The 27,271-nt window shown below is 44.7% G+C and overlaps 1 protein-coding gene across 2 annotated transcripts in view; it reads left to right on the top strand.

The window, feature by feature from the left end:
- LOC147702338 (ATP-binding cassette sub-family A member 9-like) overlaps positions 1–27,271 on the top strand; it is a 1,822,583-nt gene that overhangs the window by 571,154 nt on the left and 1,224,158 nt on the right. For both annotated transcript variants that reach the window (XM_086930970.1, XM_086930969.1), the window contains exon 15: positions 16,509–16,599. In XM_086930970.1, coding sequence (XP_086787096.1) covers positions 16,509–16,599 — 91 coding nt within the window. The remainder of the gene's footprint in view (positions 1–16,508; positions 16,600–27,271) is intronic.

Below are 27,271 nucleotides of genomic sequence, written 5' to 3'. Positions count from 1 at the left end.
AGATTTTGTTAAAGTATGTAACAAAAAGCATTCCTCGATGTTTGTATTGACTACTGCCTTTGATCTACACTGCGGACAGCAAGGTTCACAATTTGAATTCAACTTTGCATCTACACTACGTACAGTAGGAAATTCTGCCTTGATTTATTTAATGCAGAGACAATTGTACTGTATGTGTTCAGATTTTGTTCAAATAAATGACAAACATAATTTGTTGATATGTGTGCTGAATACTGCCTTTGATCTACAGTGCGGACAGCAGGGTTTACACAACTTGATTTCAGCTTTGGATCCATACTACGGACAGCATGAAATGGCCTTGATTTTTTTAGGGTGGAGATAATTGTACTTTATGTCCTCAGATTTTGTTAAAGGATACGACAAAAATAATTTCTTGATGTCTGTGCTGAATACTGCCTTCGATGTAGGTTGTGCGAGCTCACGATTCAGGTGGAATGGCGATTGCACATGACGCATTCCAGAAGGCAGGAGACATTGAACCAGTGCGACCCACCCAAACCACGAATCATCGCAGTGTGCGCACACGCTTAATTCTTCAGGTACCACTAACTCACTGCACCAGAAGTCATCTCCCTGTGGCCATACTAAGGCAGAATTCACTAGGCATAAAACATGGCTCCCAGTGCGGCCTGCCCGGACCACGCATCGCCGCAGGTTACGTACACGCTCAGTACCAAAGGTACTACTAACTCAGTGCACCATAATTCATTGCCACGTGGCCGTATTCAGGAAGAATTCAACAGACAAAAGACATTGATCCGAATGCGGCCCCCCTGCACCACGCATTATCGCAGTGTATGTACAAGATCAGCGCCAAAGATATGACTAACTCAGTGCACCATAAATCATCGCAAACAAGATTGAACAGTTTGATGTCAGCAATGAGGCCAAAGGTGCTTGTAACTCATTGCACCAAAAATCATTGCCACGTGGCCTTACTAAGGCAGAATTCACAAGACAAAAAGCATTACTATCAGTACTACTTGCCGGGACCACACATCATAGCAGGCTCCACAGAATCTTGTTGTTTCAGGTGCCACTAACTCAGTGCAAACCAAACTAAGTATAACACCTATCAAACCTTTACAATATCCCTTTAGTATGCTTCCTTCAAAAACTTCTTTTATATCACTTGTAGATATAGTAGGCACACCCTGACCCCTTGGCACTTGTGTGTGGGACCCATAGGGACTCCCCAGGGGTCACAAAAGGTAAAACAATTAAATGTAATCTGTGGGTACCACAGTACTCACTACATTCGTTCAGGTAGGAACACCGGGGTCTATTGAAGTCCTGTTACCGATTCTTTCTATCCTGGGAACCCTTATTTATGCCTGCCTCTGGACATATTTTGTTCTGTTTCATGGGGCATAGATAGGACCTGATAATGTTAAGGTGTTCGGCTGCAACTTTTAGCTATCAGTAACTCTGTAATTGTTCATTTTGTTTATGCAGCGTTTATGAAGTTCCACGGAGTTCTATTTTCATCGGTCCCCGCGAGGTTGCATTAATGTAATAGTATCCTGTGCTACGATCGGTCGGTTTCCAATAGGTATGTGGGGTTTCAAACTATGCCTTCCATAGTTAGGAAGTTCGGATACCCTGGAAATTATTTCTCTTTTTGTGTGCAGCGCATGAGGACTTCGGCCGTGCTACACACAGTTGGGGTAATCAGTACGCCTCTAATCTTACCTTGGATTCTTCTTCATTTGTTTTGGCCTTTCACTTATAAGGGTCATTGGGAGTACCTAGGTGATATATGTTGTGGGTAGTGCCACTGCTGGATCTCTCCCTGTCCTTGCAACTAGACCCGTATATGCCACGTGTAATTGGTATAGATTCGGGACTCCCCTTCATACGCGAATCCTGTTCTTTAAGTTGGTCACTTCATTGAGCCCCTTTGACAGGAATTACCTTCAGTTTAGCTAGGCTGATTCTCCGCACCATATTGTAGATCACTTTTCTAAGTTGTATTTTTATTTTCATATCTGGCTTTCAAGATCACAGTGCTTAGCACGACCATTCTGTGTTTAGATTCTAGCGGAACACATGGTATGTTTGAGCACTATTTTTAGGTCTCGCGACCTATCAATGCGCGCAAGCGCATTGAGCGGAGCGAGAACTCATGTCGGCAAAATCCTCTTCAAACCACGGGCTTTCAGCCGCGGTTTTCTTTAAGTTCACATGAATCACGTGATTAAACATGCACGCGCATCGGCAGCATTTCTCCTGCACAAGGCTCGCAAAAGGCTCTCCTCCCTCCCCACATCAAAGGCATCAATCACCCTCCCAGAGGCTTCCCCAGCGCTGCCCCGCCCCTTGCTTCACAGCCAGGCCATCTGCTCCCTGCCAGACCTCTCACACCTCCGTCACAGCATGCCTGTGTACTTCAAAGGCTTATCACTTCACACGGCCAGCCACAGGCCGTGCAACCAGAGCACTTCAGTTGGTGCGCAGCCCCCCTCCCAGCACTGCCTTGCTACTCTCGGCAGCCGTGAGTCCCTAAACACTTTTTATATTTAATTAGCAGCAGCAGCATTTCTCCTGCGTCAGGCCACATCAAAGGCTCTGTGCCACTTTCACCCACCCAGCAACACTTACAGACACGCAACTCCACTCATCCACGCAACCCCACTCATCCACGCAACGCCACTCATCCACGCAACGCCACTCATCCACGCAACACCACTCACACATGCAACGCCACTCACCCACGCAACACCACTCACACATGCAACACCACTCACCCACGCAACGCCACTCACTCACTCACGCAAAGCCACTCACACCCACGCAGTGCCACTTTCACCCACACAGCACCACTTTCAGACACGCAACGCCACTCACACCCACGCAAGCCCACTATCACCCACGCAATGCCACACTCACCCAAGCAACGCCACTCATCCACGCAACACCACTCATCCACGCAACGCCACTCATCCATGCAACGCCACTCATCCACGCAACGCCGCTCATCCACGCAATGCCACTCACACATGCAACGCCACTCACACATGCAACGCCACTCACTCATGCAACGCCACTCACCCACGCAACGACACTCACCCATGCAATGCCCCTCACCCATGCAACGCCACTCACCCAAGCAACACCACTCACCCACGCAATGCCACTCATCCACGCAACGCCACTCATCCACGCAACGTCACTCATCCACACAATGCCACTCACCGACGCAACGCCACTCACCCATGCAATGCCACTCACACACGCAATGCCACTCACACATGCAACGCCACTCACACATGCAACGCCACTCACACATGCAACGCCACTCACACACGCAACGCCACTCACCCACGCAACACCACTCACCCACGCAACACCACTCACCCATGCAACGCTACTCACCCACGCAACGCCACTCACCCACGCAACGCCACTCACCCCCACGCAGTGCCACTTTTACCCACACAACGCCACTCACACCCACGCAAGCCCACTCTCACACACGCAACACCACACTCACACATGCAATGCCACTCACACACGCAACGCCACTCACCCACGCAACGCCACTCACCCACGCAATGCCACTCACCCACGCAACAACACTCAGACATGCAACGCCACTCACCCACGCAACGCAACTCACTCAAAGCCACTCACACACCCGCAGTGCCACTTTCACCCACACTGTCCAGTGCACAATAGGTCTCGCAGTAGGAAAGTTGGAGCTATTGGTTTTGTAAATGACAAAGCCCTTTATGTTTTTAAAATGAAAACAAAAATAAAAGGCATTGTTATTTGCAATTGTAATAGCTCCAACTTTCCTACTGCAAGACCTATTGGCAACACCAGTGCTTGTTATCCTTGCTCTTCACAGGGTATTCACATGCGTTTTCATCTGTTCACGGTTATTTGGCTCTCTCTATTATCACTGTTTAGTTTTTTCTGACTTTTATTTTTCTTCAACATATCTTCTTTACGTAATCTCTTTCTGGCACTCTGGCCTTTTTGATATCATTCTGTGCGCTGTTGTTGGTTTCTCCAGCAGCCGAATATCATATGTTTTAAGTTTGTACTAAACTGATATGTAATTATATATTTTATGTCTCATTGTCCCCTACGGATGATATTATCTTGTCTGATTGAATTTCAAGATTGAGCCCCCTTTTGTCATTATATTTTGTTGATTGATTTCGTAATATTTAAGGAAAGTTACGTCAACCAAGAACTACACTTACTACGCCCTGACAAAGGAACTGTGGACACGGGTCCTTTTCCGAAACGCGCGTGGGCGCCTTCTTTTGTTGCTATGTTGTGTGTGTACATTTATGTATTTTTTCACTGAGATATTTCGTCTTATTTGCTCCACTGTGGTTTAGTTGTGCATGGTAGTTTGGATGAATTTTAGGAGGTTTGGTGTGATCAGATGAATGAATAATATTTTGTTTGCTGTTTTTCTGGGGATTACTGTAGATATTAAATCTGTACATTTGGAAAACTGTATATATAGAATGAGAATGTTGATGACACTACTTTGTTATTATATTTTTTATGTCAAAAAATAAAAAAGAATAATGTTTTCTAAATCATTTTTGCTGTGGGACAATGTTGATATATATTTAATAAAGGATATACTACCTATATATTAATGTGGTACCTAGGAGAGGTTTGTTCTTGTTCTACTTTGTTCCCTGCCTCCCTCTCCTGGTATTCTTTGAATTGAGGGACCCTCTTGTGTTTTTGAGTTTGACTCACACAAGACCCACCATGGCCCTATTGTGAGGTACCATGGTACTCACATGGATGCCATCGCTCAAGTTTTACCACCATGGTGCTGAGGGTTGGAATCTCAATGCTGATACTGCAGGAGTACTGCAGTACATGTGAACACATTAAAAAAATTAAAAAATGAAATGTGGTTTGGGGATCTATAGGGGGTTGGCTGCCCATGGGGTTAGGCGATAAATCCACCCCTTGCTGTGCACAGCCTAAGATGTGTGCAGCATGTGCTTTGTCAGCCACAGTGAGGTTTGGTACAGGACATGGTCAAAGCTGGGAATTGGTCTCCCACCAGATGCCAAGCTTTGGTTCCATCACTCCACTGCGCACAGCCAAAAGCCATATTAAGTAGCGGAGTTGGCTAAATATACATAATGTTTTTTTTTAACACAATAATTAATTGAAACAAAGAATAAATTGATGTTATAGCTAGGTATGGTAATGCAATATTACCTTACATTAAAACAAATCAGAAATTCACTGAACGGCTCTACCATCACTCCCATGAGAGTCAAGAGCTGAAGTGATGTGATTGTTTTTCTTTTCAACTTGTGTTAACAGCTGTACAGGGACGCCGTTGGTAAAAACCTAAATTGGTACAGTTCAAGCCCACTAACCAGTGAATCCCTTGCACCCCTGAAATAAGACTCACTGAGGAACAAGGAGAAAAACCTGAAAGACTTCCAGATGAACTGATTTGTGCATTGACCCAATGTAGATGATCCTTTTGACAGATCATGGGAATGGTCTGTAAGCTGTCCTTGAGGCCTTTTAGATTGGTTTGTGCAGGAATGCCTATTTCTGCCAGCTCCAATGAAATGTGGTACGGCACACCTGACAGTGCTTTTCCGAAGTAACTAAGTTGATAACATCCGGTCAGCTATGTTACTGGGGGATCTTCTGTGATCCACAGAATTCCTAGTTTCTTAAGCAACAAAATCATGAATTAAAGGGACTGCTTCCTCTTTACATTGAAGTGATCACCTTACAATTTAGGTAGTGTGGCTCTGAGAGTTGTCCCTCAAACTCAAAATGCATTGTGAAATCGTGCTCTTATCAGCCAAACAATAAGGAGTTATGAGACTCTGACCTGCCCTTTCTTCCTTCCTACAGTATTGGACTGCCAAATGTAGTTAAAAATCCTATTGTACCTGTCAAGGATCTCTGCTTCAACAATGCATGCCCTGGGAGGATGATCCCAAAGAGTAGTTGTTAGAAATGGGATTCCTAGTTGGCCAAGGTATGCACCCTGGCCAGACAAGAACCACCATCCTAGTAAGGATAAGCTAGATACACACTAAAAGATAGCCTGCGCTCACCCTCTGGTAGAGTGGCACAGAGCAGTCCAGCTGATCTAAAGAGGCAATGTGTAAAGTAATTGTGCAACACTAACACACACAGTAACACAATGGAGACACCAGAAAAAGACTCCACATAGGTTTATAAAAATAGCTTTGATATTATTAAAAAAAACAAGACCAAAACGACATACCTCCAATGTAAAGGAGTTGAGATGTGGAATTTCAAACAAATAAATCCAGTAAAGCACCCAGAAGCAATTGACGCTGGAAAGTTTACTTTAGTTTGCACTGGACTGGGGCAAAGTCAAAGTTTGAGCTGACTGCGATAGGATGCCAGCTATCTACAGGACCCACACAGCCCCCTGTGAACAAAGTGCCTTTCCTGGTTGCAGGCAGCGAGATGCATTGATCTTCTCCATGCAGTGAAGGCGATGTTTCAGTTCCCAAAAATGGGTGCCAGAGTGGAGATGAATAGAGTGATGCGTCTGTACCGATTCACACAGTCTGCCATTGCGTCGAAGTCGAGCTTCGTGGTCTGGATCTCAGATTGGCACTGCGTCGTCATTGAACCTGTCCGTCATGCCCCTAGTAATCGTCAAGCTGCACAGGGATGTTTCCGGATTGGCATTGTGTCGTCTAAGAGCACTGCATCAGTTCTGATTGGTGCAGTAGTGGCTATGCACCCATTTTGTAGCAAAACAGCTTCAGAACCCCTTGGGAAAGGGTTGGACTCACAGATGGGATAGTTCAGCAGCACCATCAGAATTGCAAGAAGTCTTTTGTGTCCCTGAGACCTCAGAAAACAGGAGGCAAGACAACAAAGTTTTCAATATCTCTTGGAGGGAAGGCAGAGTCCAACTCTCCTTCATCAGAGTCAGGGAGGAGCAGGAAGCAGGGAAACACGCAGAATAGTAGTTCTTCCAGGAAAGCAGTCCAGTTGAGCCCTTTAAGCAACACAGCAGTTCTTCTAACAGATATTCAGTTCAAGAAGTGTCTGGTTTGTGGAGGTCAGAGACTCAGTACTTATACCCAAGAGTGCCTTTGATGTAGAGGGTGGCTTCCAAGCTGCTCTCTGAAGTGCACAAGGATCCCTTTCAAGCTAGTCCTGTCGCCAGGCTATCTGTGGGGGGTAAATCAGTGCTTCATGTGTGGACAGGACAGTACCTATTGAAGTGTAAGTGCTAGCCCCCCCATTTCTACCGGCCCAGAAATACCCATCAGAATGTAGATGAATGCAGATGAGCGTGGGTGAGGCTTGCCTTCCTGTGATTGGGGCTGTCTACAGGTAATACACAAAGTGTAGCTGTCACCCAGCCCAGGCATGTATTGGAGACAGGCTGCAAAGTACATAGAGTTATAAGCACAGAGAAACGTTCTCTATCTAAAGTGGCATTTCCAAAACAATAATGTGAACATGGAAAAGGAGCACACTCCATGCATTTCTTAATCCCTGCCTGCCTACACACAATGCACAAGTCACACACTGGGATAGTGTGGAAGCAGGACTTATGGCTGCTAAGTTGCGATTCTCTACCGCATTTCACAGCTGAGGCTGTCCAAAAACAATTCCTTATTCCAGGATCTGTTTAATGGGGTGTAATGCTATGTTGCCACTGCTACTGCTCTAGATTTAGCTTAAGATGTACCCGCCGCGCTCGATCCTCTTGTGGAGGTGAGAGGATTCGGGGGTTCGGCAGGGCAGTCCAAGAGGAGTGCTGCAACTTCTGGTTGCACTTTGCTTGCACAAAGTTGGTAAGGGGTAAACGCAGCAGCATTTGCAGCTCCCTTTAGCCCTCTCCTAACTCCTGTCCTGATCCTGAACTTGACATACATATGGTCTGTCCTGAGCTTGAAGGCTAATATGTCAAGTGCGGTAATTGATGTCCCTGTGACCACCGACCCGGGTTTGACTTGCTGCAACAATAGCCATCCCCCCATCTGTGCTAATTCGTCATCAACCAGATGCCTGCATTGGATGTGACTTTTGATCTACAGTACTTAGTTTTTCAGCTCTGTGTTTTTATTAAATGCTTCTCTGCTCTTTAACAGTTGCCAGGCACTAGACAATAGCTGCAGCCTGCCGGGTTGATGCATATATAGTTAAAGCTGCTGCTATTCACAGCCACCCGAGCATTCAGCTTCTGCTTCTGCTATCCTCTACAGTTTGCCTTTTGGCACCAGTGAACTGTAGATTGCAGTCATTGGTCAGTTGTGTGGTCAGAGGTGGATGCTGCAAGACCAAGCAAAGGTGAGTGGACACTGCTGGTGGGTGTCATGCTGTGTCATGTTGCAGTCTTTCTAGGCCTTATGGACATGTTGGACCCTGCAGCACAGTCGTATTCTTTCTAATTTGAGTCTCAGATTGTTTTATTAGCATTGCTCCCTGCTCCTGGTGAACAACTTTATTTTTCTGGTTTTTGTCCTGGTCTTTATCTTTATCTTGTATCTTGTATCTTAGTCACCCGCAAGCGCTGTTATAAGATACAGGCTCACTGGGAAAAGTTGTGGCTTTGGACGCTGCAATGTGTTTGTGCTGGGTGATGCTGAGCTCAGCCAGGCCACCCACCTTGGGTCCAGTCTGTGTAGCTCTATATTGAGGTACTTTGTGTCCATTGCTTGACGTCTCTACCATAGGTTTGAATGCCTGTACTTCTTCCTGTTTATGTTTTGGCCAGGGGGGCTGTCTTGTTGTAGTCCATGCCCCTTGCCATATTCCCTACAGCACTGGTCAAGTTTAAGAACATTTGAGGTATCACAGTGGGACTTGCCGTCGGCCCCTGGGAACTGTGCATTGGCCTGCATTGATAATCTCATCACGGATTGGGTGGCTATTGTAAATCTTCCTCTACCATTAAGTGGCATCTCTCCCCAGCCGTGGTCTCAAGCACATTCCTCAAATGCTTCACATAGCCATTAGGGGAAAGGATCCATCATCTGAGAAAATGCAATCTGATCCATTAATGACATGTGAGCCTGTAACTCTAGCAGTTTCTTTGTCCTGATATTGATGTAAATGAAGGGTCCTGTAGTGATACTTCTAGAACTGACACTCAGGAATGTTACCTTATGCTTTGTTGTCTGATGGGTGTCATAGGGAAGTTAAGGGATCATATACTGTCTCTGGCAAAGGTAGTAAGGAGTTTTGAAAGAAGGAGAAGAAGAGGAATAGCGCCATTGTCTCTGGTGAATCGGTGCGAGAAAGGTTGGATACAAATGTGATTAATAACCAGGGGGTCCCATATTACCAGTTTCATTCTAAGCTGCTGGCATGGGGAATCCCTGCTACACTACATCACTCCATCCCACCTCCCAATCCCAGGTCTAGCTTTCACCATGGGGATGCCCAGTATGGTCCCACTGGGTTTGATTCTACTAGGAGGGTGCTAAGAGTTGGTATAGTGTGAGGGGAAAGGTCACAGACCCCATGCCCCCACCACCGACAACTCTCAATTGCCCTGTCCTAGGAGGAGGATGAGAAATGGATGTTATACAACCCAACCAACAGGGCAATCGACAGGCCCACATTTTTCTCACATCAGTCCCCAGGTTGCACGCTATTGTCAAGGAAGATCATGAGTCACTCATAAATAAGGTTACACACTGGTTCCGGGATATTTGGCATTGCCAATACATTATAAGAATTGGAGAAAATAACAGAGTTAAGGTGTATTTCTCCCACAGGCGTATTGTGGATGATCTTATGGTAATAGATGCTAGAACTATTTCCTAGGCTAAAACTAGTATTGTGATAACGTACCGGAACCAGGGAATAGGTGCTATCAGTGATGTAGGTGATCTACTCCAGGGCAGGGGGGATGTTATCTACAACACAAATGAATATTTTCCTTGACTTACTACACTGAGCTGCTGTCACTGTAAGAGTAGATACGGTAGCCACTACTAGCGAGTCGGTTTGCTATAAATAGGAGGATGTCCTATAGTACCCAGGTTACCTATCTTGGTACTGATGGATGCCCCCTTTTCTCATGAGCAGGTTGTTTTAGGCCACTTCCAGTTGAGGTTGAGCCAGTGTTCGGCAATCTCTCCTTGTGTACTCAGCCAAATGAACCTCAATTAAAATTCTTGCTTGGAATGTAGGTGGAATCTCAAAGCTTCTCCCTGATGGGAAATGGGGCAGCTTTATTGACTCCAATCATGTTTGTCTCTTTCAAGAGACTTGGTCTTTGTCTCCCATCCATAGATGCAGGTTTACGTATCTAAATGTAAATGCAACTCTGAGTGGGAGAGGCAGACCCTCTGCATGGTTGGCGATTTAGGTTAACACCTCCCTGAAATTCCAAATAAAGGAAATTCATGTTGATTCACTAGATATGATGGCAGTGGTCCTTGCACTACCCTCAGGTACGGTCCTAAATATTTTTAATGTCTGTAATGGAGTGAGCGGCAGATGATCAGAGTCAATGATTCTGGACACTCTTGAGGTGCCAGTCTCAGAATGCACGGGGGGCTTCCTTTTGGTGGCTCGAAAGTTGTATTCAAAAATTGAACCCCACTATTGATAATTATTTTGAACTAACAGCAGACTGTGATAACCAGTGGGGTATTCCCCAGCTGCATCTGTCACATTTATGATGGTCTCCCAAAGCTGATCCTAAACACAAAATTTTGATTTAAGAGCTGCAAGCTGTAGGACACCATCTGGTAGACAGGCTAAAATTACATATAAAAGACCTGAGTATGAGAGCAGAATCGACTACTTTTTAGTAGATGTGAAGTTATGGCTATCTATAATAGATATGGAAGTTGTGGACAGACTTGAAAGTGAGCATCACATGTTAACTCTAACCATGTCTGAAAATTCCAAGTAAAAACCTGTCTTGTAGGATGCCCGAGATTTGGGTGTCCCTCCGTATCTAGTAACCAGAAAAATATTGTGTGGAAATGGGTGGAAAAAAATCCCTTATCGTTGGAGGCTGTAGTTACTAAAGAAAGAACTAAAGTGGATATCCTTTCATCTCGTCCTCAATGTAACAGAAGTGAGGTGCTGGGATTGAGTTATACTAAACTCTTTGAACAGATCAGGGATCTGCTAGGAAGAACATCAAAAGGGGGAGTGACAATGCCAAAGACAAACCCATGGTATAATAGTACATGTAGGTTAGCAAAAAAAGGAGCTTTTGGGGACAGTGAAATCCAGTATACGCTTTAATATAATTAGCTTCAGGGCTAGGTATAGGCAGGCCTTTTTCAGGGCAAAGAAGGAATGGGAGGACACATTTTGGTTAACCCTTCACGAAGCTATGATTTTAAAGTATAGCCATACCTTTTGGCGTTTACCATCTACATCCACAAACGGTATAGAAACTGGCTTGGATTTTTGTGTCCAACCAGATGACAGGGTTAACCATTGTAGTAAGTTATACTCAAATAGAGGAGCAATAGACGAGGATGACAAACTGAGTCAATGTGTCTCTGTCTAGGATGATACTAATACCTTTGTTTTTACTCTAGCTGAGACCCTAAATGCCATTAATTCACGCTTCCCTGCCCATGCTCCGGGTGCAGAAAGCATCCCAAATGATCTATAAAAAGCCAACACAGAGGTATGGGGCCATTAGGAAAAATATTTTAGCGAATGCCATCCTATTGAGTCTTGAGAGTCCGTCCTAGTGGAAGATCGCCAAGATACTGCCAATATATAGGAAGGGGGACTGGGCAAACCCAGAAAAGTATCACCCTATCAGTTTGATTGACTCGTTCCGAAAAATATTTTGTAAACAAATAATGACCCACCTGCAGAATTTTCATTGTTGATTAGGGTATTTTATCTGACTTCCAGGTGGGTTTTAGAACAAGCATCAGTACTTTGGATCAGGTCGCCAGGTTCATGTGTTTATATTGGCGTGAGGCGTTGTGCCTCTTCTTGGGGGAAAGCTGTAGGTTGCTTTTGTAGAGCTGTGCACAGCCCTCCCTCAGTAGAAAATGTGGAAAGTATTCCCCCCTCCGTATTGAATATTTTGTTGAGAATCCATGTGAGAAATAAGACATAGGTGCAAAGGGGTACAAACAGGCAGTTAACAGACCCATTTAGGGTGGTACAAAGCGTTAGGGCTGTGTTTTAGCTTCAAACCTTTTCTCCCTGTACATCAACGGAGTGACTGACCATCTTAACAAAGAGGGGTGTGATGCGCTGAGTCTAGGGGCGAGGAGGGTTGTTGTCCCCACTCTTCGCCGGTGACACATTAGTGGTTTCTAGGACAACACGCGGACTGCAATTGCTCCTGGACCGTTAATCCCTATTCTGTGCAGAGAGGGGCCTTGAGATAAATAGCGCTAAAACAAAATGTATGTTGTTTTACAGGGTGAGGGATTTCCGTTGTACCAAACAGATACTTGTGGGAAACACATGTATTGATCGGGTGTCCACCTTTGATTATTTAGGTATAGGCATGACACCCAATATGAGTTGAGCCCCTCAGAATGAAATGGCAAACTCAATCCTTATCCAACAGTCCATAAAACTGGTGAAGGTTCACCACAAAACTTCTTCTAGGAGGGTGGCTCCTCTTCTGGAGCTTAATAATGTTAAAGTTATTGGGTCTGTGTTGTACGGTGCTGAAATATGGGCCTATTCAAACACTAATAGCATTGCTATGGCTGAACATAGGTTCATGAGGTATCTGTTCTCTCTCCCTATGAGCGCACCTCTTGTACCCCATATCTAGATCTTGCACAGAAGACGATTCTGCACAAAATTTTTGGAGAATGTTATTATTTTGTTATCTTCTTTGGTCTACAGTTGAATTAAATTCCTATTGGTTAGGTGTTAGAGATCTTATGGCTCTTCCGGGTGTAGCAAAAATTCCCAAGTTCTACGCAACTAAAACACTCTTGCGCAGGATCAGTCTAGATAGTTATTATTAATTAGTCTTCCCCTTAGTAGTAGTAAATACTTTGTTTCTATGTTTCGGTCATGAGACCACTAAAGTGCAATTACAGCAAATACATCATGATAGTGAAAAGCATACAAACAATGAAAACAGGGAGGAGAAAGAAGTACTTAAGAAGTACTTAAAAACACGCTAATAACATCAATCCACATCCCCTGAGAAATTGTGCCAGCTTTCTAGAGCAAAGTTCAAAAATCTATATTGGAAGGCAGTAGCCATGGATGTAGTGACCAAGAGTACAGGTAGCCATATATTGTCCTTTATTGATTCTAAACTATTTATGGTGCATAAACTATATCTGCAGTTCAGATATGGCATCCTCCTGGTTACATCTTTTACCTCTGATTGGTCTGCTGTGAGATAGGCTGATGACCAATGCCCTGCATATGGTGGTGGAAAAGAATCATTGTTACACATTTTGTTCTTTTGGAACCAGTACAGTCACTTTCAGAGAAAATGGATTCCTCCACTTTGCAAGACTCTACGTACTAGGAGCCACCAAGTTGCTTTTCGAAATTTGAGCCCTAATACACACCGGCTCCATGTCTTTGGAATAGCAAACTTTCTTATGGCAATCCGCATAAGTCACTCTAAGTGACAATAAAATGTGGTAGCTGTGACGTGGTCTTCACCCCACCCCCTGAGCAAATAATGCAGGGATGTGATTAGTGGGAGTAATGTTCTAACCCTTTTTATTGTAAATGTACAATTAATTTTTCTGTTTTAACACTGAATCTTCTTTTACGATAACAGCTAGTCTGATTGATCTTTTTTTTAGTTTGATCTCTTATATTATTATGTATATTGTTTTATATTATTTTTACTTTATTTATCCGTATGATTGAAATAAAGTATTTTGACTGACTGAAATCCAACTTCACCAGATTACCATTACAAACATATGAAACATGAAAAATGTACTCTCTGATCAGGAATTACAGCTTAAAAGTGTATTAAAGAATTACTAATGCTGGCCTATGAGAGGGGTAGGCCTCACAGTAATGAAAATCCAAAAGAGGCTCTTTGTCACTACAAAGATATGCAAAACACAAATGTACTTGTCCTACCTTTCACCTAAATAGCACCCTGCTCTAAGGGCTACCTACATTAGGGGTTACATATGTAATAAATGGGGAGTTTAAGGCATGGCAAGTAGTTGTATATGCCAGGTCAAAGTAGCAGTAAACTGTGCACACATGCCTTGCTGTGGCAGGCCTAGGACAGGTCTGAAATGCTACTTTTGTGGGTGGCCCAATCAGTGCTGCAGCCCTACTGGTTTAATTTGAAGTACAGGTCCTGGGTGTATGGTATGCCACTTTACAAAGTACTTACAAGTAAATAAAATATACCAAACAGGTGTAAACCAATTATACCAAATTTAGCAGAGAGAGCACATGTGCGTTAGCACTGGACAGCAGTGGTAAAGTACCCAGAGTTCTAAAGCTAACAGAAAGAAGGTCTGAAAAGTAAGATAGTAAGATAGGAGGAGGAAGGCAAAAGGGTTTGGAGTGACTTTTCAGAGAGGGTCGTTTTCCAATGGGATTTTTTTTTAGAAAAATATTAAAATTCTCCCTGCACACCCTGTCAATGTTTGTATTTCTGGTCTGGTTCTGCCATATGAGGCATGGTAGATACAGGCAGAAAATATCAGTGATGATAGCCATTAAAAAAGTCGGACTACCACCAATGTGACCTGCCCAACCAGTGGTGGAAAGCATCTATCACTAGTAGCCCACATTTATATGAGACGTGGGAACAACATGTTTGGTAGGCAGATGACCTGCCAGCTTGGCAGAGCTTCTGCTCTCCAGAATCTAAATGAGAAACTAAGACTGTAACATTAACTCTAATTTCCTCTTTAAACACACATAACCTGAACTATAAACCTCAATATAACATAGCCTTATAGGCACTGCACAACTCCCAAGTGAAGCAGCGTAGTTTGCACTTCTGAACCACCCCATTGATATGTAATTGATACCATTGTTACATTGTTCAGATATCAGAAGAGCTATTCCTTTGTCCTTCCGCAAGATCAGATAGTGGATTGCTCTGTATGTGGCTTTGAGCAGCCATCACTGCCACCATGTGCTTCATAGCCACCCTAACAAGCAACATTCTGTTTGTAAAAATGGCAGGGTGACAGGTGGAAAAGTAAGGGGTTCTATCCAGACACCAGCTGCCTTTCTAAATCCTTCAACCAAAAACTTGAAACAGAAGGTCAGAATTGAAAGTGATGAGACTGAGATTGTTCCCGATCTCTCTCATTTCATTCCACTTTCTGGTTCAGATCAATGTTAGTGCAGTCAATAGGTAGCCCATCCTATTATCCCGGCCACCACTCCTGTCCCTTTCTCCGACAAGGATCATTAATTGGGGAAGGAGGCAAGATGAGTAGGGGTGGTACTCTAACTACAGTGCAACAAGGCAAACGAAGTACATATGTTTGAACTACACCTCAGCAGTGTAGAGGTTAAGACACAAGGTAAAACTGTTAGAAACCAATTACAATAATGTTACACTGAAGTACTGTGTTTGTATAGGGCCTTTGCGTCATTGGCATTTATTTCATTTATTAATTCATATCTTTATAAAGTATGTAATTGACCCTAGTGAATCAGGGCTCTTTACAAATTTCTGAGAAGAGTGTATAAAAATCAATTAAACATAAGAAAAGGTAGGAGCTTAAAAAGCAAAAGGAGAAATTAGGAAATACACTGAAAAGCTAAAAAGCTCAGCATATAAATTACAAATGTGTTACTAGAGAAATGAGGGAATATAAGCAATGTCTACTACAAACAAGCACGGTGGCAGGGTATAAAATGCTGCACCAACTACCAATGTTTTTTTCAATGCAAGTCACAAGGAGTTAAATAATATTCCATACAGTTACTGACAAACAATGTCCACCTCTCGAAACCAGCCACCCACTATGGTTTCCAATACAGCACAAGAACACAAGAAATGAGAGAGGCAAGTTTGTAACAGCAAACAATCATAGGGTTCTTATCCCACAAATGATAGAAGGCAGCGATGACAGTAACAATTATTCTTTCTCTAGAAGATGTTGTAGATCCTTTTTATGCAATTTCTTTATACACAACAGCCAACGCATTTCACCCTTACGGGCTTCTTCAGGGCAAGTGAACAGTCCAAATAGTCCCAAATTATTTGGCACTTTCATAAGTATTGTTCCCGATCAGAGAGTCTGAGACAGGAGATAGTCACTATCTCAGTCAGAACCTAGGATGTGTGAAGTGTTGCGCGCTCCCTCGCTGTCCTAATCACGCGGCCATCAAGGGAATTCCTCTCACATCCGGTGTTTCGAATCAAAATACGGGACGTGAGGGGACTTCCCTTGATTTTGGTGAAAGGAAATTCATCTCTTCCACTAATATACTCCATAATGAAATTATTGTGTGTTTCTGTTTTTGTGGGTGGTCTCCATGGAGGCCTTCTGCGGCTCTCAATGCTAAATCTTCTACTGTGTGCGCTCTGAAGCCTCTGTCACTTTTCATTTCAGATCGGAAAGCTGTTCTCTCAAAAGGGAGATTGAAGTGTGTCGGCACATCTATGTTCTTGAAGAGGAAATGGGGCATTGGGTACCACTTACGGTAATACATTTTGACAATCATAAGTATTGATCAGTTTCAGGTGTCAGAAATGTCAGGGCCATTTATTGGGTTATTGGATGACTCGCAATATCTTAAAAGTGATCCTTGGTGGGCGTGCAGAGTCTGGACAAGCAATCAAGCTGACACTCAATACAGGTGGTGGTGTGAGGGTCAGTACCAGAAAAAGTATAATTAAGTACAATATCTTAATTGACACTATTAATGTCCCATCAAATGTATTTACTTTGTAAAGGAAGACCTCTTTTAGTACACAGTACAATTGCTATACGTTAGAGCTAAGACACAGACGTCTTCCTCTTCCGTGCTTGAGTTATGAACCCAGATATATAGAATAAAGCCAAGTCCACAAACCTTAGGAAATAATGCCCCGATATTATCGAAAGTGCCGAATTATTTTCAATGTGGAAAATGTATGTAATGGGTTCATGTCGTCACATGGCCGTTCCAGCACCACAGGAAAAAAAAAATTATTGCAATTTGTAGATTTTAGCTGACGGTACATTCAGAAGCCGTTGGCGCAGTTGTGGGTTAAAGTTTTTTGGTTCCATGCATTTTGTTCAAATGAAAAGGTGCGTACTGTTGTTGTTTACTGCTTTGTTATATGTGGGGAAGGTCTGGTCAAGGCACTCTGGGCTTCCATACTATAAATGGAGCAGCAAGCGATATGTATGGTCATACTGCACATACATGCAAAGGGTTGAGCATCAGCTTTCAGGAGCGCTCAAGGAGTGTTGTGGGAGACACAGACAGGGTGTAGGAAGCACAAAAGAGTGCAAGAGCAACAGGAGCTATCAGCAGCAAACTGCAAAGCCATGAACATGAACAGAATGCATAGTGGAGGACGGACACATCGAATATGTGGGATAATACCGGGGGCCTAATTCACAAAGTCATTTGTAAATCTGCTCCTGCAGATTTAGTCTAGTACATTGCATGGTAGAAATTTACAAAGTTCAAAAATTCTCAAATGTTTTCCTGCAAATCTGTGACAGCAGTAGGTGATCAGTAGAACTCCTGCAAAACGTTTGTAAATTTCTAGTTATATCTATGAGCAGGAAGTTTCACCACAATGGTATTGTCGATCTTTTTTTGTATTTTTGTTTTGCGAACTTCCAATAGATAATTAAAGTGCCTTCTACCCAAAGGCCCATGCGAGTGTTCTAAAGCACCTACATGAGCTGGAGCCTTACTTACGTAATTGGCTAAATTATGTTTATTACTTAGAGCACTGGAAACAATTCTAACACGATTTGTATAAGTATTTACGACCTCAAGTTTTTCTTGTACTAAAGACCAGTTATATGGTTTACAATGTTTCTTTCTCATAAAGGCACTATCTCTGTTTTTTAATTATGGATCTTTAAAAAATATTTTCTGGCATATTGGTTGAACTATGTTCAGTTATGTTAAAAAGTGTTTACGTGTTAAATCAAACAAAAGCACATCATTAGCATTTATTAACACATATAGTGCAGGTCAGTGGTGTAGTGATTTCAGGTGGTATCTGGTGCGGAACATTTCTTGTCACCCCTGGCTTGACAAAATGGCAAAAATATGTGTTTAAAACACATATTTTTGCGATTTTTTCAAGCCGGGTGGACATGTGTCATCACTGAGGGGGTGAAAAAATGGCAAAAATATGTGTTTAAAACACATATTTTTACAATTTTGTCACCTCCGTCAGTGATGACACCCGGGGCGGCCCATACCCCCTTCCTACGCCCCTGGTGCATTTGGGATCTCATCAGTGATGTCATCAGTGATGTCACTGACCATGTCTTGAATGATGTAATATGTGACATCATCAGCAGTGGATTGCGGGCGCAAGTTATAGTTAGTACAACTAACTATAGCAGACAAATTTCAATGGTTTTATATGAGTGAAATGTCCAGCTAACTATAACACCCCTAAAACCTATGGTTTTTTCAGTGAATTTCTAGGGTTTTTTAAATGCTAATTCCTAATTACACGGGGAAATGGAGCGAGGATAGGCATACCGGCAAAGTTGCCGCCACCAACCAGAGTGGAGCAACTACGTGCTCCCTAACAATCCCATCAGGCCGTAGTTGCTGTTCTATGGGTGTCAATTTCACCAAGAAACAGGACTACTAGGGCCCCATAACGGGCTACTTCCAAAAGTCTTGGTGCCTGTGCTCCCTATTTTCCAAATTTTTCCTTTTTTTGTGCCCCTAATTTCACATTGGTCCTGATGAAGTGCCCACCGACACCTCTGGAGCAAAGCGGCACGAAACATGTCGACCCCACTATAGAGACGGCCTGCTAGGAACATAACATTCCCGTAGGGCGTCCACCCATTTTTAGTTAGGCAGGATCCATCTTCACCATTAAAATTAATTGCTACTAGGATCGATTCTGACCTGTTTTAAACCACTCTACTCATGCACACCGCCCCCCTTTGCCCACAATCCAACGGCTTCTCCCAAAAAGATCTCCGACAAAGAGCCCCGGAAACGGTGAGCCCGTCAAGCATTGCAGCGCCGGCCCAATGAGGAGCAAGGCCCAATGATGAAGCATGAAGCCTCTCAGGGTGTGTGAGGGCAACAAAACAAAAGTTTTGTCTTTCCCTTTCTTTCCCCCCCTTTCCCCAATCATTGTCCCCATAGGAACTGTACTCAGCTTCTTCAATACGTTCCTCTTGGAGCCGCGAGTGCAGGACCTGCTTAAAGATTGGCTCCTGGTCCCACCTCTACTCTTTCAAAATTCCTAACTATAACATGTCTGAAACCTATGTTTTTTTCAGTAAATTTTGAAGATTTTTAAATGCTAATTCCTAACTATAATATGTCTGAAAACTATGTTTTTTGCAGTGAATTTGAAAGTGTTTTGTAAATTACAATTTTTAAATGTATTAATTGTCATATTTATTTTTTGATACTGATTTACTACATTTTTTAAAACTATTTATTTTTAGATATTTTATTTTTTAAATTACATTATACATTACATTACAAAATATTCTTTCTCAGAATAAATTACTTTAGATCAAATACTTTGCAAATAGGTAATAGACTTTTAAGTTCAATAGTTACAGTTGTTGCAATGGGCAACACAATTTCAAACACAATGCAACATTGAGCTCAATGGAAATTTCTAGTTAAATGCAATTAGTTACTTTAAGGATTACTTTTCTAACCACAGGACTGGATCCTAGATTCAGTCTTGGGACATCTCCTGTAAACAGTTGAGTAAAAGCGTTTTGGTTACAGTAGTGATTTTTAACAAATAATATTGTATTTTAAAAGTTGACAGAAACTTTTTAACATAGAATCACCAATGTTATCATATGGGAGGAAATTCACTTAGCAGGTAAGTAGTGTTATTGATACTTTTTCTTATTCAGTGGTGGATTCTTGATCCAGCACTAGTGCATCTCCTGTAAACAGTTGAAAGAATGTGTTTAAGTCATACAGGCAATTTGTAAGAAATATTTGTACTTTATGAAAATCGACACTTAGAAACTTTTCTGGTGAAAAGCCCAGTGCTGGGCTAAAAGATGCAGCACTGGGTTCTCTCCTGATAACAGGTGAGTAAATCGGAATTCGTTGTACGGCTGATTTTAGGTGAATACTTTAAAGTTCCAAAACTCCACACTTTGAAGAATTTCTAAGTGAATCCAGTCAATGTTAGCCTATTGAAGGAAATTCAAGTTACTGGTAAGTACGGTTAGAATTACTTTTCAGGAACAGTACTGGGCTCAAAAATGCAGCACTGATGTCTCTCCTGATAACAGGTGAGTAAATCGGAATTCGTATTTTGACTGATTTTAGAGAAATACTTGTAAGTTTCGAAAATCGACACTTAGAAACTTTTTCAGCAAAAAGCAGGCAATGATATCCTATGGAAGAAAATTCAAGTTACTGGTAAGTACGATTAGAATTACTTTTCAGGATCAGTACTGGGCTCAAAGGTGCAGCAGTGAGGTCTCTCCTGATAACAGGTGAGTAAATCGGAATTCGTAGTTCGGCTGATTTTAGAGGAATATTTGTAAGTTTCAAAAATCGACACTTAGAAACTTTTTCAGCAAAAAGCAGTTGCGCTTACTGGAAGCACCTGGTGGGCTAGTTGGCCCCCAGGGTCCCTCAGGATTGAAGGAGAATTATTTCCCCAACTTAAAACGTGCCACAGGGCGTGTTTGCACACATTACCTCGGGCCCCGTCCCCTTTCTTCACCACTGTGTAAACACACCCTATGGCTGTTCTAAATTGGGCAATGAATTCCCTTTAATCTTGAGGGTCTCTAGGGTCAAACTAGCCCACTAGGTACCTCCAATAAGCGCCACAAAGCTGCATTGCAGAGAGGTGTAAAAAGGGGCATGGCCTCTGAACACCTCTCTGCAACGCAGCTCCCTCGCGCATACTGGAGGTACCTGGTGGGCTAGTTGTCCCCCTGGGACCGTCAGGATTGAAGAGGAATAATTCATCAACTTAAAATGCACCACAGGGCGTGTTTGCACAATGGTGAAGGAAGGGGAGGGGCACTGAGGTGACATGTCTGCTAACATGCCCTGCGGGCGTTTTAAGTTGGAAAATTAATTCCTCCCCAATTCTGAGGGTCCCTAGGGGCCAACTAGCCCACCAGGTACCTCCAGGATGTGCCAGAGAACTACGTTGCAGAGAAGTGTTCTGAGGTCACGCCCTTTTTACAACACTCTGCAACGGAGCTCCGTGGCATTTACTAGAGGAACCTGGTGGGCTAGTTGGATTGAAGAGGAATTAATTCTTCATCTTAAAACGCACCACAGGGCGTGTTTGCACGCATATCACCTCAAAGCCACAACCCCTCCCTTCACCACTGTGCAAATGAGCCCGGTGGCGTGTTTTAAGTTCAGGAATTAACTCCCCTTGAATCCTGTGGGTCCCTGGGGTGCAACTAGCCCACCAGCTACCTCCATTAAGCACCACAGAGCTATGTTGAAGAGAGGTGTAAAAAGGGGCGTGGCCTCAGAACACCTCTCTGCAATGCAGCCCCCTGGCACATACTGGAGGTTCCTGGTGGGCTAGTTGGCCCCCAGTGACCGCTGGTATTCAAGGGGAATTCTTTCCCCATCTGCAAACACGCCAGGGGTGCGTTTGCATAGTGCTGCAGCGAGGGGGCAGGGCCTCTGCGCGATGCTGGGCTTTTTTTCATTTATTTTAAGAAGGGGGGCTGTGTGACTGCCCTCCTGTTCCTATTTTTTTTGCCCTGGGGACCCCAACCCCCAAGGCCTGACCCCTTTTAAAAAAAAGAATTTGGGGGAAGGAGCCGTATGGTCCCCCCTCCCAAGGCCTTAATCGGCCCTGGGGACCCCATCCCCCAGGGTTTGGCCTTTATTTGAAAAGAATAATCTTTAGGAGGGGGGCTGCATTTCCCCCCTCATCAGGCCACTTATGGCCCCAGGGTCAGCCTTTTTTTAATTTCTTTTTTAGTTTGGGGAAGGGGACCCCATCCCCCGGGGCCTGGCCTCTCGTTGGGGACCGTGGGGGGGTCCCCAATCCCCCCACAGTTCCAGCCAGCGCCTTGCCTCCTGCGGGAGCCGGTATTGCTTTTCCACATGGGGAGCAGCTAACATGCTGCTCCCCATGTGGAAAAGCAACCCGCTTTGCTTCATTGAAGTGAGAGCAGGTTTCCCTGCTCTTGCTTCAATGACGCAAAGCAGTTTGCAATGACAGGGTGAGAGCTGTGTGGCTCCTGCCCTGTCATTGCAAACTACAGTGTCCCAGGGGGGGCACCCCGGGACACTGCAGGAGGCGGTCCCCAGGGCCATGACAGACTCCAAGAGGGGGCCGGGCAGCCCCCCTCCCACCACTTACAAAGACCCGGAGGGTGGTGGCCCCCGGAGATTGGGGGTCCGTGAAGGACCCCCTAATTAGAATTCTTAGTGCCCCATGTGGGGGGCTGAAGAGCCCCTCACAGTTTTTTTTTTTTTAAAAGCCCCGGGGTGGCAGGGGGGCCTTGAGCCCCTGCATACATTCAATAGAAGCCCAGGGGGGTGGCCGTCCCCAGGGCTTTGAGCCCCCCACCCATGAATATTGAAGCCCTGGGGGAGTGGCGGTCCCCGGGGCTTAGGGGCTGTGAGCCCCCCGCACATAATTTTAAAGCCTAATTCACAATGGAGCGGGGGAGCCTATGCTTCGTTTTTTTTTTATTGGCAAGATCCACCCACCCTGCGCAGATTTTGACAATTTGTTTACAAAAAACATTTTTGGAGGGCCCTGAGGGTCCTTGTGGGACCCCCTGAGCAGGCCTAGGGGATTAGGGTTTTTCTACCCTGCCCCCTTTTCGCATTTTTCATGTTTTTATCTTAGGTTTCTTGTGCCTCGGTTCTACCGTAGTGCGCAAGGCGTTTTTTACCGCCAAAACTCGTCTGGGTCGTTAGTTTGGAATAAAGTAATCTTGCTTTGGAAACTATCCACGGAGTCAGTGCCTGCTTTTTAGTTAAAGTTTGAACTGGTATTTATATATATATATATATATATATATATATATATATATATATATACGCACACATATATGTAAACAGCAGGAGAGTTAGAGTTACTAGGTCACTCCTCTACCCCTCAAGGATACTATGTAACAACAACATAAGAGTGACAAAAGGTGCAAAAAAATGTTTTTTTAAAGAAACTTTTTAAGCTTGGCAACTGTATGTACAATTGCACCAAAAGTATATAATAGACGACACAGATAAAGGTGAATCAGGTACAAAAGAAAAACCTTTTTTCTTAAAAGGACCCTCACTCACTAACCTGGTTGGTGACATGCTTCATCATCGGGTTCCCACTGGGGAGACCGAACGACCTTCTACACATGTCTCAATCTGGCTTCCGTGCTAATTTTAGCACGGAGACTGCCTTGCTCGAGGTCACCGACGCCATCAGGGAAGTCTTAGACTCTGGAGGCAAGGCCATGTTGGTGATGCTTGATTTGTCGGCGGCGTTCGACACCGTCTCCCATGATGGCCTCCTTTTACGACTCTGGGAAATAGGCCTACGTGGGACGGTGCTGAACTGGTTTCAATCCTTTCTTACTGGCCGCCGGCAAACGATCTGGGCGCCTCCTTTTTCTGCCGATATGTTGCCGCTAGAGGTAGGGGTCCCTCAGGGTTCCATTCTTAGCCCCACGCTCTTTAACATCTTTTTGGCCTCTCTGGCGGATGTGGCGGAATCCTTTGGCGCCCAGATTACATCCTATGCTGACGACACCCAGCTTCTGTATACGTGTGACAGAGGGGGGGTTTTCGATGGCATACGGATTAGAGACTGTCTCGATGCTGTCTTTGAGTGGTTCCGGCAGCATGGCCTAAAATGCAACTCCGATAAATCGGAGCTGCTCTTTTTCGGCTGCACACCGGATCCTCATTGGAGGGATTGGTGGCCACTTGACATGTTCCCCCAGACAATGTCTCTTCCAAGGCTAAAAACCTTGGAATTGTGATTGATTGCGACTTATCCTTTCGTCCCCAAATCATTGGGCTTTCAGGGAAATGCTTTGGCATTTTGAGGATGCTCAGGAAGTTTCTTCCTTTGTTGTCGCTTCATCACAAAAAAACCATTGTGCAGGCCCTTATAGGGTCGTGTTTGGATTACGCGAATGCCCTACATTTGGGCCTACCTAAATATCTGTTGACCCGCCTGCAGGTGGTGCAGAACTCGGCGGCTCGTGCCATCTTCGGGCTTCCGAGACGGGCCAGTGCTACGGAGTTGCTCAAAACTCTGCACTGGCTGCCCATTTCTAAGAGAATTTGATTTAAAAGTCTGACTTTAGCTTTTAAAGCCCTGCATGGCGTGGGTCCCAAATATATTGGGAAACGCCTCTCTTTTTACGTGCCCAACAGAGCTCTGCGGTCTGCTTCTCTGGCCAAAGCGGCGGTGCCTGCCATCAAGCGCTCCAGAATTGGGGGCTGATCCTTCCGTTATCTCGCCCCTAAGGGCTGGAATGAGTTACCCCTGCCTTTGGGACAGGCAAGTAGCCTTCTCGCTTTTAGGAAAGCATTGAAGACTTGGCTTTTTGTTCAATAGTAACCCTATTTTTCCTTAGTTTTTAGCTGTTGTGTTGTTTCTCTGTATCTAGTTCTCTTCGCCAAAGCGCTGGGATGCTCTTGTGAGTAGCCGTGCGCTATAGAAGAAAATAAATAACATAACATTAAATAACATGTCCCCCCAGTGTGCTTCAATGCCTGATTTACAGCGGAGCTGGTTTTTTCGTGATAATGTGGTGCTCAAAATGTGGAGTAAGTGATTTAAAAGATGACCAACTGTACCCCGTACCAACTTTAATAAAGGGCCAGCCAGCATCAATATTAACAAGTGAGACGGACACTTAGGGGTTCATAAACTTGAAACTCCGTGTCCTACAAAATAAAGGTCGACATGTTTCTTCTGTTAAGAGCCTGTTTCGCTCAGCAATCTTCAGGACCAAGGATTATCCTCCGGTGGTGTGCGCACGCTAAGGCGCACCCTATCCTTGGGGATATGTGTATTTAAAATTGAAACAACTCACAGTTTTACCCATGTGGGCTCACCCAGACTTCACCAGGGCCCGCAATCTGCAAAACAAGAAGATAATGCAAGGACAAACCATACGTAAAATTAACATTATATCACATGGTAAGGGTGAATAACCACTTGTACCACTCACTGTTGTCCTATAGATGTTCCTTACACCTTCTAGAGTACCATTATCACCCATTTGTGCCAACAAAGCCAAATACACGAATGTAGTGCCAGGGATGGATCAAAACCCGAAGATTAAGAGGGTTATTGATTAGAAATGTATTCACAGCATGGTTAAATGCGCATATAGTTGCCAAATTCAGTTATATGCTTCTGAGTATTCCCATTGTTCCTGGGTACTCGAATTACGATGAAAATAAATCGAAAGCGCATGCCCCCGTAAAAAGGTCATTCCCAAAAGGAAAAAAGGGAAGTAACATTTAAAATGGAAGACTTGGCCAAGATTACAACTCACTATTGTACGTAGAAGAGTTTGTTACATGGGCTCCCATGGCTAGGGGTAATCTTCACGCTGTGCTTAGCCTAAGAAAAAGCATCAGAGCAAGCAGATTAGTCACCTGCCCCAACCGCCCTTCAAAGTCCCATAATCCAGGATGTTACGATATCACTTACTTGAAAGACGGCGACTCCCCACAGGCTACCTACTTCATAGCACATCTGCGGCCCGAAATACACAGAACGCCGGCGAGATGCGGAAGTAAAATGCATCTCGCTGGGGGCATGGTAAAAGCACCCTGACCCCCCAGGCCTGCTCAGACCCCAAACAAAGCATTTTCTTTTTTCTTTTTGGGCGGGGTCGAGCTGCTGCGCAAATCCGTCCGAAATTTTTAAAAATGAAGCCCAGGCTTCGATGTGGGGCAGGTCCCGGGGGCAAATTGATTTATGTAGCGGGGGCCCACACAGCCCCGGGTACCGCCACCTACCTGGGGCTTTCTAATTTATTCGTGGAGGGCACACGCCCCCCGCAGCTCCAGGGACCGCCACATCAATAAGCACGGGGGCCTCACAGCCCCCCAACCCCGGGAACCGCCACCTCCCAGGGGCATTCTATATTTAATTAAGGGGTCTATTATGGACCCCCGGCCCATAACCAGGTGCCTGTTGATGGCCCTGGAGGCCACCACCCCTCAGGGACGGATCCTGCAATGTCCTGGGGTGCCGACCCCAGGACATTGCCATTTGCTATGACACGGCTCCCGTCCGTCTGCATCGGTTTTTGGAAGCGAGAGCAGGAAACCTGCTCTCGCTTCCAAAAAACCGAAGCAGAATTGCTTTTGCACAAGGGGAGCCTCATGTTAGCAGCTCCCCTTGTGAAAAAGCAATACGGGCACCAGCAGGATGCGGGGAGCCAGCTGGGACTATGGGTGCATTGGGGCTCCCACACCGTCCCCAACAGTGAGGCCAGGCCCCGGGGATGGGGTCCCTGGGGCCAGAAGTGGCCCGGGAAGAGGGCCAGTGGCCCCCTCCCCTTTATTAAAATTTTTGTAAAATGTCCAGGCCCCAGGGATGGGGTCCCCATGGCCAATGGAGAAGTGTGGCTCACTGGTTAGAGCAGGCAGACCCTGAAGCAGAGGTCAGACCCGGGACCAGGGTTCAATTCCCGACACGGCAGGGTCTTGAGCTCAAATGTCCATGGACTCGATAATTCTCGCTTCGGTGCCTGACCTAATCATGGGTTCACACTCTGCAACTCTGGGCATTAAGCTTGCTTAATCTCCGCAACGGCCCCCCCGCGGCGGGACGCCTGGCTTTCACCTTGGGGATGCCCTGTAGGGGCTATCTCACAGGGAAAAGCCAGGACAGGTTCCCAAGGCATTGCGGAGATACCCCTTCGGAGGTCGATTCAGGCGCTATATAAGAAACATAATAATAATAATAATAATAATAATAATAATTGTGGCCTGAGGAAGGGAGCCACACGGCCACCCTCTAAAATTGAAAGGCCACGCGGCCTCCCTCCCGTAATTATTACCGCTTTATTTGCACCGGGGTCACCAGTGCAAAAAATGGGCACTTAAGGATTAGCACGTGCTCTTTGGGCGTGCTGTGAAACAGACTCGTTACTGAATATGCTGATTCTCTTTTATAACACCAACACACAAACCAGCGAATGTAATGAAGCTAAGGCACATGCCC

This window comes from Lissotriton vulgaris, chromosome 7 (genome assembly GCF_964263255.1).
Source record: "Lissotriton vulgaris chromosome 7, aLisVul1.2, whole genome shotgun sequence".
NCBI lineage: Eukaryota > Metazoa > Chordata > Amphibia > Caudata > Salamandridae > Lissotriton > Lissotriton vulgaris.
The sequence above is the reverse complement of the archived record's forward strand: the minus strand, read 5'-3'. Positions and strand labels throughout refer to the sequence as shown.